Genomic DNA, 19,665 nt, shown 5'->3' with positions numbered 1-19,665 from the left:
ACTTCCTTTTTATGATTCTTTCAAGTATCAGTTGGGAACCAGCAGACACTCACCTTCACAAACGAATCGTTTTTTTTTTCGTTAATAATTTCTTCTTCACTGATGCTTCCTAACGAATTTGTTCCAACATGTATAAAGACAACGCTGAAACTACTCTTGGTTTCAGAATCCGGTTCTGAATTCGTCTGTTTTGAATGTACCATATTTTTAAAATATTTGCCGAGTTGTTGTGTTTTAATTGGTCGATTTTGCAGTTGGGGACAGCAATATTTTTCAGCAGCGAATCATCAATTATTAGAAACTCATTTTCGTTCTCTTGCATAGCTGTGGTCTTGTCTTTTCTTTTTCTGTATGTCATCATTTTCCATTTATATTTATCTACAGGTTTTTGGTTTGCTGAGTTTACAGTAACATCGGAAACGCTGCAGTGTTGTTTTTAGCGTTCATAGGCGCACTAGTGTTTTCGAGGACTTGCTTTTCCGCTTGATTTTTAACACACACACACACTGGACTGCTTTTCATGTATTAATTTTGTTTGTTTGTATTTAAATGTCACTTTGTAGTTGCTTTGCAATTTCGCTTTTCGAGTCCACTGCACTTAAAACATCGGCAGTTTCGTCACGCAAAAAGCCGTGGCATGTCAATGGAAAAACATAGCTGATGAATTTCAGATTTACTTTCGCTGACTTTTTCGCGTCACCAGAAGTTGCACTTTATGCACGAAACACCTTTCATCACTCGATTTTCACATTCTCTACACGAAGAGCTGATTATCTTTTCCTTTTGAACAAGACCGAGTTGTCACGACACTTTTCTCTAGGGGCGATCTTGAATTTTGTTTTTAAAAACCACCTGACTAAACATTGCTTTCACTTAGTAAAAGAAATCTTGATTTACAGAACACATCATTTGTAAATATTTAGCTTGTCGTCTGCTCTCTACTGAACATTGTTATTCAATGATCCTTGCTGTTAATTTTTGAGACCATCTTCTTCCCCATGTACAATCATATTCGGTTAGCTCTGTTCTTTCTCGTAAGTACTTTGTGATGACCATGTGAGACGTGGTTGTTTTATCTTCGCGAGGGATGGCGGCGATGTAGTGCTGGTAGCAAGTTAATTGCTTGTTTGTGCATGTGACACAGTGGTACATTTTGTATCCTCCAATTGAAGTCTGTTGAGAGCAAGCGCAGACAGATACAATGCCACCTCAAACTGCTGAAGTTCCTAAAGAGGAACCAGCTGACACAACACCTGCAGGAATAAAGGCTGTTCTTTTAGGACCACCGGGCTCCGGCAAGGGCACACAGGTGAGCTTCAAAGTCATTTTTACATCTTAGTCGAAAGTCCAAAGTTTGGAATCCATTGTTCTTGGAACTGCTCTAACAATGAAATATTTATTTAATCAAGGAACGGTTAGCGACAGGTCGATATTATCAATTTACATATATTAATTTATACATTTGTAAAATGTGTTATTTGGGATACATGATCAGTGAATATACTAAAAGTGACAGTCGTTTATTTCTGCGGTTTCGACAGCTTATCACATTTATTAATACTTTTTTCGAATATTTTTCAAAGTGGTTTCATAATTTCGGCATAAAACGATGATCTAAACGAGCTGCCTGCGTGATTAAAAGATTTCTCAGTTGGAAGCCATTGTGACAGATACGGCCAACTTTCGACTAGATTTTTTTATGTAGATAAAAAAGAAAATTTTGGATGCTCAATGGGATGACTGAACACGAAACTAATTTCTGGTTGTGTGTCAGCATTGATCCAATGTTACTGTAGAATTATAAATTTAATATGCACCTACGCTATGCATTCAGATTTTTATTTTTTGCAGGCTCCACTACTTAGGAACAAATATTGTGTGTGTCACCTGTCGACTGGCGATATGCTGCGTGCAGAAATATCCTCTGGCTCCCTTCTGGGAAAACAGCTGAAGAAAACAATGGATGAAGGTAACCTTTTTTATGAAACACATTGAAAATTCATCCGAATCTGAGTATCTATGTTGTTGCAACTGTTGTGTACAGTATGCCAACTTTTCGTGTGTTATTCTACCATATGTCCACTGGTAAATATGATAGCCAATTTCTGCAATGCTGGGCTCAGTATTAGAGTTAACAGACCACTGTTCAGAATTTTACATTACGGAGTTTGTGATGAAATTTTGTGATTGATGAAACAAAGGTTTTAATTTGAATGTTGAATGCACTTATCCTACTCTCTTGCCTTTCACTGCCTAACTAAACGTAATAGTTGAATGCAAGGGCAAGAAAAGCCAAGTGTTCCAACTGGCGATGTTCAGAGATAAGTCTTTCTGCTGGCATCTGTATCAACCTTCATCCATAATCACCAATGTGGTGTTCAGTGTTGGGAGAGAGCACTGAGAGTCAGTGTTAGTTTCGGCCTTTACTCAAGTGGCAAGCTAATTTTTCTTTGCAACTGATTTGGTAAATCGAAAAGAAAGGAGGTGGCAGTAGCTCAAAAACATTTGGAACTACAGTTCAGAATAGGTTACAGAGAGAGACATATCTTGCTCTTGTTGTTTAGCTTGTTCTGTGGATCATAATTGTGACCTCTTGCACGGGCACCCACACACCCATTACTATACAGAATAAGATACCATAAGTTTTGAAGTAGGAAAACATAGTAGAATAAGCTAGAAATCTATGAAATGCATGTATGGAAATGGTGGAAGAGTATTTATGGTATGGCAGCTTAATAGCACAACTAAGGAACTTGACATCTGAAGATAAGAAATGACGGGGTATGTGTAGCTCCTCGACAACCTACTAAAAATAAGACATAAATAAAGCAGGAAATATGAAATTCAAAAACAAAACCTACATTCTAGTGGTTATTGCCAACTATGAAATTCCCATGTGTATTGAGTCTGAGGACGCTAACCTTCGCATAATCTTTCATGATTAAAGTTGTGTAAAAAAAAACTTTATAAAAGTAAACCCAAATGACAATGTTGAAATTTAATTTATGTTACTGACAACCTCTCTCAACTATTTCCCAATTTCAAGAATAATTGCCTTACTCAAAAATGCGAAGCAAGTAGTTCAAACTCGTGTAGAAGTTGCTGGTTGCCAGCTAAAAAACTTATTGTCGACCTTATAATTACAGTTTCCCAACCAGGAAATCTAAAATCTCACTGTGACCTCCTTAGGAAATTTGCAAATAAAACATTGTCACTTTTCATTTCTCCTACTTTCATTTAGCTATTTCTTTGCATATGTTTTTACCTACAGCCACTTTTGCATTTTCATTTACTGTTGCCTTTTCATCATAATAAATGTTGCACAAGCTCCCAAGCAAGTAAAGGGATACATAGCAGGGTTCTCGCGGAGTGAGGCAATGTTTGGACACGAGAATGCCCATGCATACATGTGTTCTTTCCACAAATGTTTGTGCATGTCCTTTTATTCCTGTGCATCTGCTATTGTGCACAAGAAACGAGACATGTTGGCATATCTTAAGAGTAGTCCAGCAGATACAGTAGTCTTAGGCAGTAAGTTGTTTACATCACTGTATAGGTGGTAAGATTTGCACGACTAAATGTCTCACTTCTTTTTGTACCACACTGGAAAAAATTGAAATGAGCATATGGCATTGTTGGCCGGAAGGCTCCATCCGGGGAAGTTCAGCCGCCAAGTGCAAGTCTTATTTCAGTCGACACCACATTGGGTGACTTGTGTACTGGTGATGAGAATGAAATGATGATGAGACAACACAATACTGAGTCCCCGAGCGGAGAAAATCTCCAACCCGGCCGGGAATCTAACTCGGGCCCACTTGCATGGGAGGCCCATTGCCACACAGCTAAGCAGTACACTAAGGCCGAAGATGGATCCAGTCTCACATTCTCCTTGTAATGTTATGATTACGAATGTTACTGTATTAAACCTGTGATTGATTCTTTGCAACAAACTTCATAAAAGAGTAACTGTAGGCTACACCACAGATTATCATTATTATGTACTTGTGTACAAAAAATTCTTGTTTTTCCTCAATAATGAGTTACCCCCAGAATATTGTACCATAAGACAGTGGGAAAAGTCAGTCAGGTTTCCAACACTTCTGTCTCCAAATTCTGAAGAGAGAAGGAATATTAGGACTTATCATTCTGTTGGCATAGAGGTCATGAGATGGAGCCCAAGCTTGGATGGTTTCAAGGATGGGGAAGGAAGTGATTTAAGAAAATCATGGAACCCCTAAATCTTGATGGGTGTGGGCTTGAACGGTCTTTCCAATGTTAGTCCAGTGTTGTAACCACAAATTCTGATACTGTCTGTAACACAGAGACTGCAGGCTGGTAATATGTGCTTTCCAGTTCAGGTTCTTTTTCTATATAAAAATCTAACAATTTAGAACATTCTGTTTCATGTTTTCATCCCTCTTTAAGCATTATTTCTAATGGTGTGGTAAGGCCTTATGCTCTGTATTGTGTGCTCTCTAAATTCATTGGCAGTTAATTTTCAGATAAACACTTATTAAATTTCAGGGAAATGTTATTTATATTTAGGTCCGAAAAATGTGTGAATGAAGGTATTTTCTTTGAAATGTGATGTCACATGTTGTTAGATGGTGTCTGTGGTCTATTTGTGTCTTTCACTTACCTTCATCTACATATGTACTCTGCTAGGCACAAAGCGGTGTGACAGAGGGCACTATTTGCGCCAAAGTCATATTTCTGCCCCTCTTTTCCACTCGCGGATCGTGCGAGGGAAAAACAACTGTCTGAGTGCCTCAGTACGAGCTTTAATTTCCCTTATCTTTGAATGGTGATCACTGCGCGATTTGAAAGTTGATGGTAATAATATATGCTCTACATCATAGGTGAAGATCAGATTGTGTAAATTAATGAGCAGCCCCTTCCATTTAGCGCGTTGTCTTTCTGCAAGTATGTCCCACTTCAAACTTTCTATGAGATTTGTAACGTTCTCGTGATGGCTAAATTTACCAGTCACGAATCTTGCCGCTCTTCTTCGGACCTTCTCAATCTCTTGAATCAGACCCTACTGGTAAGGGTCTCACACAGACGAACAATACTCTGACTGCACGAACTGAAATATTGTAAGCGATTTCCTTTGTTGAAGGACTGCATTGCTTCAGGATTCTACCAATAACCCTCAATCTAAAGTTCGTCTTGCCCGTTACTTGTTTAATCTGATCGTTACATTTGAGATCATTTTGAATAGTCACACCCAGATACTTGAAAGATGTTACCGCTTCCAAAACTGGGCATTTATTTTATACTCGTACATTAATGGGGATTTTTGCTTCATACACAGTAGTTACACTTACTAATATTGAGAGATAATTGTCAGTCATTACACCACGCATTTATTTTTTGCAAATCCTCATTGATTTGTTCACAGCTTTCGTGTGATACTTCTTTCCTGTAGAGTACAGCATCATCGGCAAACAGTCTAATGCCGCTGTCAGTACCATCAACCAGATAATTTATGTAAGTTGTAAAAAGCGGCGGACCTATTACGCTGCCCTGGGGCACACCTGATGTTATGCTTGTTTTTGTTGAAGTCTCCTCACTCAGGACCACATGCTGCTCTGTCTGTTAGTAAACTTTCTATCCAGCTGCATATGCCATCGGATAGGCCGTAAGGACGCGCTTTTTGGTGCAGGCGACAGTGTGGAATTGAGTCGAACACCTTTTGGAAGTCGAGAAATATGGCATCAACCTGGGAGTCGGTATCCAGTGCCTGTTGTATATCATGTACAAAGAGGGCCAACTCTGTCTCTTATGACTGGTGTTTGCTAAAACCGTGCTGGTTTCTGCAGCTGAGCTTCTCAGAGTCTAGAAAGGTCATTGTGTTGGAACACAAAGTATGTTCCATGATTCTACAACAAATAGATCTTGGTGAAATCAGCCAGTAATTATGTGCATCCGATTTTCTACCCTTTTTATAGGTTTCTCTGACCTGGGCCTTCTACCAGTCCCATGGAACTTTCCGCTGTTCCAATCATCTCTGATAGATGATGGATAAGAATGGTGCTATATTTGTAGCATAGTCAACACAAAACACTAAACATTATTTCAGCCATCCTTGCGTTTATTCAATAATTGAAAGGGGGAATGGTGCTCCAGTCCTCTACCGAAAGAGTTTTTGAAAGCTAGGTTTAGAATTTCTGCCTTCTGTTTATCATTATCCATTACATTACCTGTACTGTCAGCAACAGAAGGTATTGAATTATTTGTAGTGTTCATAGATTTTACATTTGACCAAAATTTTTTAGGGTTATTTTTAGAGTCTGCAGATAAAATATTGCTTTCAAATTCGTTAAAATAATCTCTCATTGACCTTTTGACAGCTGCTTTCATTTTGTATAATTTCTGTTCGTCAGCAGGGTAGTGACCACGTTTAAAAAAACTGTGCAAAAGTATCTGCTTTCTCATCAACTTCCTAATATGTTTGTTGAACCAAGGTGGATCCTTTCCCTCCCCTATATTTTTGCTAGGCACATATTTCTCTAACATGACCAAAGATGCTCAATATCTTTGTGTCCTGCGGTGAATGCTTCGAGCTAACTATGAAGATATTCATTAAAGACACTTTTATTTGCTTTCCCAAACAAGAAAACGCTACACTGATTTTTTGTAATTTCCACTGGCATAGAAGCCACGATGACATTATGGTCCTAATACCTTCTTCTAAATTAACTTCCTCAAAAAGATCAGGTCCATTTGTCCCCAAGATACGTAATATGTTCTCATCCTGAGTTGGTTTTCTAACCAATTGCTCAAGGTTGTTTGTTGAGAGCGCTCCTAGAATGACTTCTCACGGGTCTTTGCTTCTGCCCCCTGTGATAAACATGTAATTTTCCCAGTCAGTGGATGCCAGATTAGTCTACACCTATAACTAACGGATAATTTGGATATTTATTTCCTATGTACTCAATACTTTCCCTGAAACATTCTGTGACGTTTGTTATGGTTGCTGTTGTTCTGGAAAAACATCCTAATACAATGGTCACTCGTTGTCTGATTGACAGCTTTATCCAGACTATTTCACAGTCCGGCCCAGTATCGATCTCAACTCTGTTTAAACAGCTTTCAACCGCAATGAACACACCACCTCCCATATCATCAATCTTATCCTTCCTAAACATTGTCCAATCTGAGTTCAAAATTTCACTGCTATTTATGTCCGGTTTCAACCAGCTTTTGGTACCTAATACAATATTGGCATTGCTACTGTTTATTTCGGAGAGTAACTCGGGGATCTTGTTACACTTTTGACAACTTACTAACATGAGGTTTAGCGTATTTAAATCCTTGGGAATGACCTGTTTAGGCGAACTAACAATTTTCACAGTTGGTACACCATCAGTGTCATGAACTGGTAATGTTTTCAGGGCAACAGTTTTTCCCGTGGGGAGAAACCTGATGTAAAGAACACCCATGTGCACACCCCAAGTACTGTGCTACCCATGCAGCTGCTTCCTGTGTGTAGTGCATCCATGGTCTATCAAGGGGCATCCTACAACCTTCCGCCCCATAGTATAGGTTGAGGAACCTGCAACCATGTTAGTCACAGAGTCGACGTAGCCTCTGGTTTAGATACAACTTGGGTTATAAAAGTAGTTTATGTTGTTTGTTTAAAACATACCATTTAGTTATTAAAGGTGGTAGTTTAGATTGTGTTGTTTATTTGATGTGTACCTCTAGTACAGATGGCAAGTCTGTATTGCAATACTATTGTTCTGATTTGGCCAGTCTTGTTATCATTGCCTTGCGTTTTTAAAGTGAAGGCTGTCGTGACAAATGGAACTGTAGTGGACCCAGTCACAATGTGATAATTTGCGTAAGAGTGGTGAAAGCCATTGAATATGTCATAATAATATACATAGTTCCGTCATCAGTTTATCATTTCTTGAGGCTCAAATCTCCCCTACATTAATGATGTCATTGTCCCATCACCACACTGTGACATTGCTTACTGGTCTCCTATAAAGGTCTAGTAAACAAAACTACTGTGTGTTAATCACCAGCCACAAGAAGTAACTGACATATTATAAATAACAAATGCCAGCAGCATATACAACTGAAACATATGGGGGGGGGGGGGGGGGGGGAATCCCAGGCATCCTGTACGTAACATATGACATTAACATTTCAAGGAGTATTTTAATAGCTAGTGTTGGTCACAAGATCTGGATCAAGTTAGCACTAAGGGTAGAAATATGTCCTGAATTATGGGTAATGCTTTAAGGTTCCCTTAGTGGTAAAATTGCATGTTTGTAGCATTCTATAGGAAATAGTCTAAAAATAGTGAATATTGTTCTTCCATGGAGATAAGTATTTAATGGATACCAAAATGGTAGCTGTGAAACTTGTGAAGATGCAGTACCTCATCCAATAAGGTCCACTGCCCAGATACTGGAATCCCATTTAAGACATATGGGGCTCAAATCATTTTCACATACTCCTATTATTTTCTGCAGTTTCTTAACTGGCTTGAAATTAATACTAAGATGGTTTATACAGAAGGATCAGAACTGAGTGAAAAACTAGCAGACTTACAGACTGATGGTAACTGTGATGCAGACTGAGACGCGCATGGGTACTTTTTGCCAGTTAGAACCTATATAATTATACAGTCTGTTACAGATAAAGTGCTCGCTTGAATTTAAACAATAGTTATTCAGGCACCATACTTGCTGTTTGCACTAAGTGTATTAGTCTTTCATCTTTGCTCTTTATTATGTGAGCTGTTTGGAAAGTAAACTCCATTAGGCTACTAATAAAGTACTGGTATACTTAAAGCAAATTTATTAAAAGAATCTGAGAACCACACTACTTTTACTACTTCTGTGCAATGGCTATTCACATTTAAGTATTTATCATTCAGTTGTCAAATTCCTCTGTTTAAAATTCTAATGCCTGGCATTGCACCCAGATTGTGATATCTCCATGAAATTCTTTATCAGAAGACAAACCACTTTCACATTTGCATATTGAAGGAGCCAGGTATGGGCTGTAGGGCAGATGTTAGTGAAGTAAAATATAAGTATTGGAACCCCCCTCCCCCATGCATTTTTCAATGTGGCACAGACGTAAACCTTGGTCTTTGCTACTGGTCAGTTTGTTACTACAACCAGATTTTCTGCATGGAACTTGTGATATCCTTATTGGTTAGTTACAATCTAATGCAAAGGGATGGAAGAATCTATGTAACATTGTCACAGTTAAGATACCATAAAACACTAGTTTCACGAATTTTGTTCTCGTCAACTTTCTCTTGCATTAAGTGCACATACTTCATAGGCTTCATTATTGTCAAACAGTTATAAGATTTTCACCATTAAAGCTGTATTAAATATCACAATTGATATGATTTTCAATTGCAGCACAAGTTTTGTATGGCTGTTGTAAGGAAATGAAAGCAATGTTTTTCCCACCATTGTAACTCAGAGTGCACTGACCTTTTGCACAAGGGTCTTGCCCACAAAAAAATTATAAAAAGAAAATGGGCCCAGGCTGAAGTACTCATGTAGCACACAGCTTAATCTATCAGGAAGTTAGAGAAGTGTATATTGCATTGCAGGTAAAGTTTGCTCTGTTATTGAGATAGCAGGAATCAAGCCTACATATTCCCTGATGGCACTAAGTTTGCTAGTTAATAATCTTTGCTCTTATTTTCTAGTGAACCTATTTTACAATGACATGAAGCAGCAATGTTTTACATACTGTCTTAACTCAGTAAATTGAGTTTAATGTAATTAATTTTTTTTTTCAGGAAAACTTGTAAGTGATGAGCTTGTCGTTAATCTGATTGACACTAATCTTGATCGTCCAGAATGTAAAAACGGGTTTCTTTTAGACGGTTTTCCAAGAACTGTCCCACAGGCAGAGAAGGTAAAAACTGTAAAACTGATTTCCTTAGGCAATGGAGACTGTCCAAATACTTGTTGCAAATTTTTTGTCTTCTTTCTGTTAGCTGGATAAACTACTGGAGAAAAGAAATACTGCACTAGATGCTGTTGTGGAATTCAGTATTGATGACAATTATCTGGTTCGAAGAATTACAGGCCGGCTAATACATCCAGCAAGTGGTCGTTCGTATCACGAAGAATTTCATCCTCCAAAAGTTCCCATGAAGGATGATGTAAGTTGAAGATTTGTATGTGCACTTTTATTGTAAATTCATCCCACTCGATAGTAATAACTTTGTGACTGACTGTTGGATGAGGGGAGAGGATGGATACTGAGTGATGTACAATGTTCTTGTGTGTCTTGCCTAGTATATTAAATAGTTGTGTAGAGACCGAGGGGAGGGAGTGGAATTAGACTGACTTGTAAATTACATCATCAGTGGTGGTGAGGATAATTATGAAGGCAGCAGTGACTGAAGCATACATAGATATTGCTGTCACATGTTTAACATTTTATTGCAACCACTGGATAAGTGTTCCGTTACAAACAGCAAACGTTGTGAAGCAGTTCTTTACTTTTATCAAATTAACTCAAGGTAATTTTGTTGGAAGTGAGCACAGATTACATGCCTAACTGGTGTATTATACTCTCAAGACACTGAAAAACTTTATTAACATGTTGAACACCAACTAAGAATTATCTTTCACTTAGTGATGCAGTTCCTGGCACCTACGGCAAATTAATTTGGGCAAATTGTTTCTACACAAATGTCGCACAAAAACATTAATTAGAGAAGTTTTTGACTAAAGCCACAAGGCACATTTGCTGTTTGTTTATTTGTTGTGCTCTTCAAATGAACAAGAGCGTCATCAGACTATACAGTTTAAAGATGGCTGACAGCACTAAAAATTTAAATGTATACTGTAGTACTTAAACTTACTCATTAGTTATCCTTTTCACCCATCTGGTCTCAGCATTATTCTGCAGCACCATTTTTCAAAAGTTTCTATTTTCTTCCTTTCTGAACTGCTTAGCATCCACATTTCACTTCAGTACAAGACTGTACTTCAGACAAATACCTTCAGAGAAGATTCTCAGCACCAAAAATTTTATTTTATGCTAACAAACTTCTCTTTTTGAAAAACACCATTTTTCACTATGGCCAGTCTGCATTTTATATCCTCTCACTTTTTATAATAGTCATTTATTTTTCTGCACAAACGATAAAACTCTACTACTTTTGCCAATTCCTCATCACCTAATGTGATTCCCTTGCCTTTGCCTGATTTGATTACCCTTGTTTTGCATTTGATGATTTATATTTTCAAGACACTATCCATTTCATAAATCTTCAGTCCTTTGCATCTCTGACACAGAGAAGGGAATTATTGGCAAAACTCAGTTTTATTTCTTCCACTTGACCTTTAATTCTATCTCTAAATTTCTCATAGGTTTCCTTTACTGCTTGCTCCATGTAATGATTGAATATTATGGATAACAGGCTGCAGTCCTGTCTCACTTCCTTGTAAACTACTACTTTCCTGTCATGTTCTTTGACTGTTGTAACCATGGTCCAGCTTTTGTGGGTATCCTTTTGTTCACTGTATTTTATTCATGTCATCTTCAAAATTTAAAGGAGTGTATTGCAATCAGCATTGCCAAAAAGCTTTCTCTAAATTTATGAATGCTATACTTATAGTTTTGCATGTTCATAAATTCCTCCGGAACCCAGAGATCAAGTTTTGCCAGTCTTTCCATTCACTGTTGCTTCTCTGAAAGGCAGCATCCTTCCAAGCAGTCTCCATACAGAGGAACGAACAGGAAACTATTTTACGGCCGGAATATTTTAAGGTAATTCCACCATTAAACCATACAGTAGAGAAGCAAGAATTTAGGTAGTTGTAGAAAAATACCTGAGTATGTGGGTCATGGTTATTTAATTTTTGTGAATTAAATCTGCCTATTATATTTAAGTTTGGACAGTTTTTGCCCCCCTTAGACATAGGTGAGAACTTTTATCATTAAAATATTTCTCAATATGGTAGAAAGAAATGCAGTTTCTGACTGTTGGTACCACTGTATTGTTTCCATTGTTGTTTTGAAATAAATCTCCTTTGTTGTTCGAGCAGTTGTACATTACTCGCAGTTTTAATAAAATGTCTCGTCAGTATCAGAGGTTTCTCACAGATGAAGAGGTGTCGGCTATAATAAATGAAGCAAGTGAAGGTGATGAAAGTGATCCATAAGATGATGATACATTTGTGACATACGACAGTGACACAGTAATTGAAAATGAGTCAAGTTCAGAGTTCATCCCCCGATGAACAGCATGCAGCTGCTTCCAGCATCATTGCTACATCCATAGACCTAGCAGAGGAGCTTTACAATGATAAGTTAACTTTGGTGGGAAGATTGAAGAGTAACCAAAAACACCTACCAGAACAGCTAAAGAAGATGTAGGGTCGAGAGCTATATTCCTCTTAAGTTATTCACAGATCTGAAAACAGGCACTGCACCAGTTACCTTGATTTCATACATCTCCAAACTGAAGTCTACTAAGAATCTCCTACTTCTTTCCACACAACGCAATGATGCGGTGGATGAGTCGACAGAGGAAAAAAAATGACAAACTCTAATCTCTACTACAATGAAACCAAAGGGGGCAGAGACAGCATTGATCAAATGACATGACATCATTCAGTGAAACGAGGGACGAGAAGGTGGCCATTATCTCTCTTTTCACCTTGATAGATATTGCCTGTCTCAATGCTGGAACAATTTTCTTGATAAACAGCCCAAACTGGAATAAGAAGCAGGATAATGTAAGAAGGCTGTATCTGCTAGAATTAGGTCAACAGCTTTTTAGACCAGCTGTGAAAGAGGGAACAAAGAAGATCATGGGTTTACAAAAGCCTATCACCTCTGCAATGGAAAGTGTTCTAGGGAAAATGCTGTTCAGCATTACTGCAACTGTTCAATCGGTTGAACTTTATTCAAGAGGAAGATGTCATATCTGGATCCCAGGGCACATTAGAAACCACAGAAACCTTTATTGAGATTGAGATGATGCGAGAAGTCTATGGTGATGAGTGCTTAAGATATGCTTAGTGTTAAAAATGGTTCATATGGTTTAAAAATAGTCGGACAGAAATTAAAGATAACCCTTGTTCAGGTCATCCTTATATGCCTACTGTCAATGCTTGTGTTGAGAACATCAATGAAACTGTGTGCGCCAGTCGAAGACTCACTGTCCAAGAGATTGTAGAAGAATGTAACATTTCAGTTGGCCCATGTCGTGAAATCCTGACACAATGTCTTGATATGCATATCCATGCTACCAAGTTCTTCCCATGGCTCATGAGTCAAGACCAGAAATACCTTCACCTTGCAAACTGTGTGAAGAGCTTTTGTATCGCGCAAATGAGGACAAGATGTTCCTTAAGATGAGACATGGGCTGTGACATTGAGACGTAGGTTGTCTTCACAGCGGGTTGGAAAAGGTTCTTAAAGACCATAAAAAGCTCGTCAGGTCAGGTCAAATGTTAAAGCCATTGAAGAATTAATTAATTATGAATTTGTGCCACAGGGACAAACTGTTGATCGATGGTACTATCGGGATGTGTAACGACACCTGCAAGAAAATGTAAGAGGAAAATGGCCTGAAATGTGGCGAGACAATTCATGGCTTTTGCATCACGATAATGCACCTGCACATTCATCCCTGTTGGTGCGTGAGTGTTGCACAAAAAACGAAATTTCTGTGCTGCTTCGTCCTCCATACTATCCAGACCTGGCCTCAGCATACTTTTTATTTTCAAAATTGAAAATCCTGTTGAATGGACAAAGATTTGCAACAATAGACGAGATAAAATTCGGAAACAGCGTTGGGAGCCGTGCGTCAATTGTGGGGGATAGTATTTTGAAGGAGACAGTGCACAATGAGTAAAAGGTAAGCATAGAAAAATATTGTGGACAAAGCTCTGGAATTTTCTGAGCAGACCTAATATAGCTTGAATAAAATAGCTATGTAATTTACAGATTGCATTGATGGAGGTCAGTGTTGCCGTATGCAGCTAGCCACACGTGACCAGGCTCAGAAACTACCTACAAAATAGGCTACATATGAAGTACATGGAGTTCATGAAATAACTGAAATTAGCTGGCGACTAGCCCCCACCACTCAACTTGCTGAAACATCAATCACAAGTTATTTTAATCAATCACCATATAGAAATGGTTGATGGTCTGCAGTGGCGGACTGTCATGTACATGTGCTGCTATTGATGATGTACACAACATTTCTCAGTTCCAAAATTAGTCATTATGAGTCTTGGTCTGGCACACAGTTTTAATCTGCCACACAGTTTTAATCTGCCAGGAAGTTTCTTATCAGTGCACACACTGCTGCAGAATGAAAATTTCATTCTTTTCTAACCCATTATGGTTAGCTTTATAAAAGTAGTCACTCCATGATAACTGATTCTTGTCACTTCTTGGTAGAACAACTCCATCTTCACTCAGAAGGTGAACAAAATTACTTTATTCCTTCTGGTTTTTGCATGTTTTAACAACTTTCACCGTGCCCTTTATATGCACTTCACAATATTACAGAATTTAAGAAATTAAAACCTGAAAATCATTTCTGGCATTGTGGGATGTGTGTTCTGTTTACAAACAAATGTTAAATAATCACATTAGCTTGGTTTTATGCAAGGAATTGAATTCTGTATGTTACATCCATATGCAGATACAATCAATAGCTTCACACCATTAAGAGAATAATGCTATAGTGCTAATTTAGATTACAAGATAGCTAAGTTCTTCCTAGCAGAATAAGATATTACGCCAGATCTGTGGACATATAGTGAAAAAAATGTTTTGTAATCAGTTAACAGGTGAACCACTGATACGTCGCTCAGATGATAATGTTGAAGCACTGAAAAAACGTCTAGAAGCCTACCATAAGCAGACGAAGCCACTGGTAGACTATTACAGCTTGAGAGGTTGGTATAAGAACATTTGTTTGCTTTTGTGGAGTTTCACTGTGTTAATGTGTAATGGTTAAAAATCTAGAGGTAATCTGGTGTGATGTGTAGTCTGGTGCAGTATGTAAGGAATCTTATCAGTTTCATCTACATTTAAGTGATTACTCAGCCATTCACGTTTAAGTGCCTGACAGAAGGTTCAAACTACATTAAAGCTGTTTCTCTAGCATTTCATTCTCAAATAGCAAGCAGGAAAAATGAACACTTCTTTCTGTGAGAGGTCTAATGTTTTATTATGATGATCATTTCTCCTTAAGTAGGTGGGTGCCAACAATATATTTTTGCATTGGAGGAGAAAGATCACGTGGCAACAGAAAACGTCTGTTTCAATGATTGCCACCCCAATTCACATATCATATCCATGCCACTCTTTCTTCTATTTCGTGATAACACAAAACAAGCTGCCCTTCTTTGAACTTTTTCTGTCAATCCTATCTGGTGCTGAACCCACACACTGTAGCAGTCATCCAGGAGGAGGACAAGCCCAGTGTAGGCTGTCAGTTTAATAGATCTGTTTTTTGTAAGTGTTCTGCCAATAAATTGCAGTCTTTGGTTTCGCTTTCCCAACAACATTACCTGTTTGAGCATTCTGCCGTAAATTATTAGTTATTGTAATCCCTAAGTATTTAGTGGAATTTATAGCCTTCAGATTTGTATCATTTATTGCAGAACTGGAATTTTGTGGATTCCTTTTAGAACTCATGTGGATGACTTAAAAACTTTTCATTGTTGACTCAGTTGCGACTTTTCATACCATGTCATTTTGCAACTGATTTTGATCTTATTACTTTGTAAGACAGTAAATGACTGCATCATCTGCAAAAAAAAAAAAAAAAAAAAAAAAGAATCTGAGGCCTGCTCAGGTTCTCTTTTAAATCGTTCATGTAGGTCAGGAACAGCAGAGGGCTTATAACACTTTCTTGGAGAATGCCAACTATACTTCTGTTTAAATCGATTACTTTCCATCAGTTACTACAAACTATGTCCTTGCTGACTGGGAAATTACAAATCCAGTCACACTACTGAAATGATACCAAATGGGCACACAATTTGGTTAGAAGCCATTTGTGAGGAACAGTGTCAAAAGCCTTCTGGAAACCTAAAAATATAGAATCATTTGACACCCCTTTCTGTGATAGCTCTCCTTACTTCATGAGAATAAAGGGATGGTTGTATTTCACAAGAATGATTTTTCCCAGACCCATATTGGCTGTTTGTCATTAAATCTTTTTCTTCGGGGTAATTCCTGTTCAAGCTCTGTATATGTTCCAAAATCCTCTGCAAATGATATGGGTCTGCAATTGAACAGGTTAGTTCTGTTTCACTTCTTGAGTATTGGTGTGATCTGTGCAACTTTGAGTCATTACGTACACATCTTTTTCCAAGTATGAAGCTATTATATTGGCATACTATGAAAGGAAGCTAACTGGTATACAATCTGGGCCGTAGGTCTTATGTTTATTAAATGATTTGAGCTGCTTAATTACCCCAAGTAGATGTACTTCTAAGTTACTCCTGTTGGCAGTTGCTCTTTATTAGAATTCTGAAATATTTATTTTGTCCTCTTTGGTGAAGGAGTTTTTCATACTGTTTATTAACTCTGCTTTACTGGCAGTGTCATCAGTAATGTTAACATTATCACACAGTGATGGTATTGATTGCATCTTGCCGCTGGTGTACTTTCCGTACAACCAGTGTTTCCGGTAATCCTTCTAGGGCAAATAACCATACGAAGACCTGTATGGTGCTTGTTGAGGTGATAGATTGCAGAATCTCTTCAGGTTTTCTATCATATTTTCAGTTTCGTGTTGGGAACTATTAAAAACATCTCACATTAAAGATCACACTAAATTTTGCGCTTTTGAAAACTTCACCAATCTTGTGGGTTTCGGATACTTTTAACTTTGGCAAGCTTTTCTCATTGCATCTGCAATAATGTTCTGACCTGTTTTGTGTACCATGGGCAATCAGTACCGTCTCTCTTTAATTTATTTGGTGTATATCTCTGTTGTCATTGATATTATTTCTTTGAATTTAAACCACATCTAGTCTATGCGTGTAGTCAGACTGGAAAGAGTGGTGACTGTTCCTTCAGAAGGCAACAAACAGAATTTTTATCTGCTTTTTTAAACAAATGTTCAGCATATCTGGCACAAGCAAATAATAATATAAAACATAATAACTTTAATTAAATGAGATATTTACTGACAGTACAATTCTAAAAGTTTGGTAACTCAAAATGTTTTTTTTACATGCCTAATAAATCTTGATACGAGCATTAATAGTGGTGTGGCAGACAGCTGGTATGTTTTCTGGTTCTCTCAGTCTTTGGCAGGATTGCAGATGTAACATCTGTGATAGCTGCATGAACACGATAGTGCAGATGTAGATGATGATCTAGTATCTGGAACACATGATTTGTGATAAACCGCCACTGGAAAAAAACAATCCAGTGGAGAGACCACCTACGGATGGGACTACCTCTCCCAACCCAGCGATCAGAGGCTTTGCAATCCCTCACAATGTTCATAAAATGGCATTGTAAACCATCTTATTGAAAGATCACATCACATCACAAAGAATTTGTGGCATAGCTTACGCCTCCGGCAAGTCTATTTACAGTCTTGCATTAACTGCATTCTCTGAAGTATGGGCTATGACACTGTCTGTCAACAATCTACACCACACATTTGCTTTTGGAGTATCATATTCACACTCTATCGCCATGTGGGGAGAGGGAGTTCACTTCCCTGTATGCGGCAGTTGTGCATGTTTACCATCCTGGAAGCGGGGGATATAGCCTCATCCCAAAAACAAGTGAAATTGAGGAATGCTTTGTTTTCATTCATTTTTGACAGAATTGACTCTATAAATACCTTCCGTTGTGACCTGTCCTCAGTCTTGATTTTGTGATGAAACTCAGGTTGTTTGCCTGTAGATGCATCCTTTTATGGATTACATTGTGTACTGTGTAAAAAGGTATCTGTAACTATTTACTAGGGCTCCACTGGAAGACCATATGGATTAAACAGTAGCCTCTGGAACTGTGCACTTGGCCTGACATTAAAGCAAATATGCATTTCTTGATTGTTACCTAAGTGGGAACATCATTGCATGGTAAGAAGCCATACTTGTGCTGAAAATACATTGTACCAGTTTAACAGGCCTTAGCTCTGTGCGAGAAAGCACACAGAACACCTTCTGCTGTAGAGTACACATGCCTACTGATGTGCATTTGTGTGAACAAAGCAGTTATGCACATGTCCAAGCGGTACCAACCGCTGCAGGCAAACACGCAGCTATTTTGAGTAGTCATACTTGTAGAAGCAAACCACCAGTTAGTAACTCGATTACATGTCAAGTTATTACATTTTATGTTGTAATATGTTTTACCCAGTCACCCTGTATTTTTCGTATATTTTTGGTGGATTTGGATGTTAACGGTGTTCAGTCCTGCTATAACAGCCTTATGGTCACTAATGCTATATGCACAAGTAACCAGATACCGGCGCACAAGTCACAAAAAAAAGGAGAGAAACGATGACAGTACAAGATGGGAAGACCACTTGCAGACGGGACTCGAACCCCTGTCAGTCTAGCAACAAGGCTGACACAAACTGTGGACACAACACAAATGCAAGCCAATAGCAACCTATGCAACAACAAAGTGCAACAAACTTTAGACACAGTGCTATCAACAAGGCATGTACGACCACAGTCCAAATAGAGACCAAAGAAAATAACCAGTAGTCAGTAGGATGGTGTAGATAGTAACACACTGTCAAAGTTCATGACTGACTGAGCAACTGAGGTGTGATATTATCCCAAGGGACACTATAGGTTGATTTAATCACTGGTGAGATGCTGACACATTCACTAGGCAAGTGCAGCACTGTGGTGACACCTCATGGTGCCATCTGCATGTTGCACAACTAAGGCCCATTTTTTCAATGTCACCATTGATAACGACCATTACACATTGCGACTTGCCAGGGTCTTCATATGGAACATTCCCAACTACTCCAGTGGAGCAAACTCAATACCTGATGATGTAATTCTGCTGGAACAACCACTTGATGTGCATCTGTCTCGGTAGCCAAAAGAATGAAATTATTCACAACCGAGTCAGTGAGAAAGGTGTTTCCAATCTAATAAAAAAAATTAAACCAAAAACTGGAGTGTCACTGCCACATTTCAGCTATATGAATTTCAAATAATCAGACAAAGCTCAACCACTTTAGGCATTGACTCCTGCGACCCACTAACATTTAAAATTCAAAACTCAGCACTCAATGATCTCTTTCAGAGAGAATTAGCGTGTTCCCTTTTAAATGATTCTTGGTTTAGCACCAAAGGAAAAAGCTATCACATTCTCAATAAACTTCTGGTTGTTTCTCAATAAATAACTATTGTGTAAGATGACCATTCTGACCATTCTCTTTAATACAGATTACATATTCAGAGCATCAAAAGAGATTTCCAGAATTTACTATAATGTGACACTTACGCTGAAGTCGCACAATAAATCCTAACCCAAATATCGCTAAGTCACTACTCCTTAGTGCTTGCGTACACCTATACAACCATAATAATATAATGCAATGCTACTATTCCTTAGTGTGTGCTTTAATCCTCAACAACAAAATAACTAAATGACGTAGCGTGAACACACCTCTTCACATACACCATCCAAGGAAAATCT

General features: G+C 38.2%; 1 protein-coding gene across 1 annotated transcript in view; it reads left to right on the top strand.

Moving 5' to 3' along the window:
• Window positions 1-1,043: 1,043 nt before the first annotated feature.
• Window positions 1,044-19,665, top strand: part of LOC126260776 (adenylate kinase) — a 41,089-nt gene continuing 22,467 nt past the window's right edge. Inside the window, exons 1-5 of the mRNA XM_049958116.1 lie at window positions 1,044-1,309; window positions 1,852-1,969; window positions 9,782-9,900; window positions 9,983-10,150; window positions 14,807-14,921. Of these exons, the coding sequence (XP_049814073.1) occupies window positions 1,202-1,309; window positions 1,852-1,969; window positions 9,782-9,900; window positions 9,983-10,150; window positions 14,807-14,921 (628 nt within the window). The 5' untranslated portion in view covers window positions 1,044-1,201. The remainder of the gene's footprint in view (window positions 1,310-1,851; window positions 1,970-9,781; window positions 9,901-9,982; window positions 10,151-14,806; window positions 14,922-19,665) is intronic.

This window comes from Schistocerca nitens, chromosome 1 (assembly GCF_023898315.1).
Source record: "Schistocerca nitens isolate TAMUIC-IGC-003100 chromosome 1, iqSchNite1.1, whole genome shotgun sequence".
NCBI lineage: Eukaryota > Metazoa > Arthropoda > Insecta > Orthoptera > Acrididae > Schistocerca > Schistocerca nitens.
The sequence above is the reverse complement of the archived record's forward strand: the minus strand, read 5'-3'. Positions and strand labels throughout refer to the sequence as shown.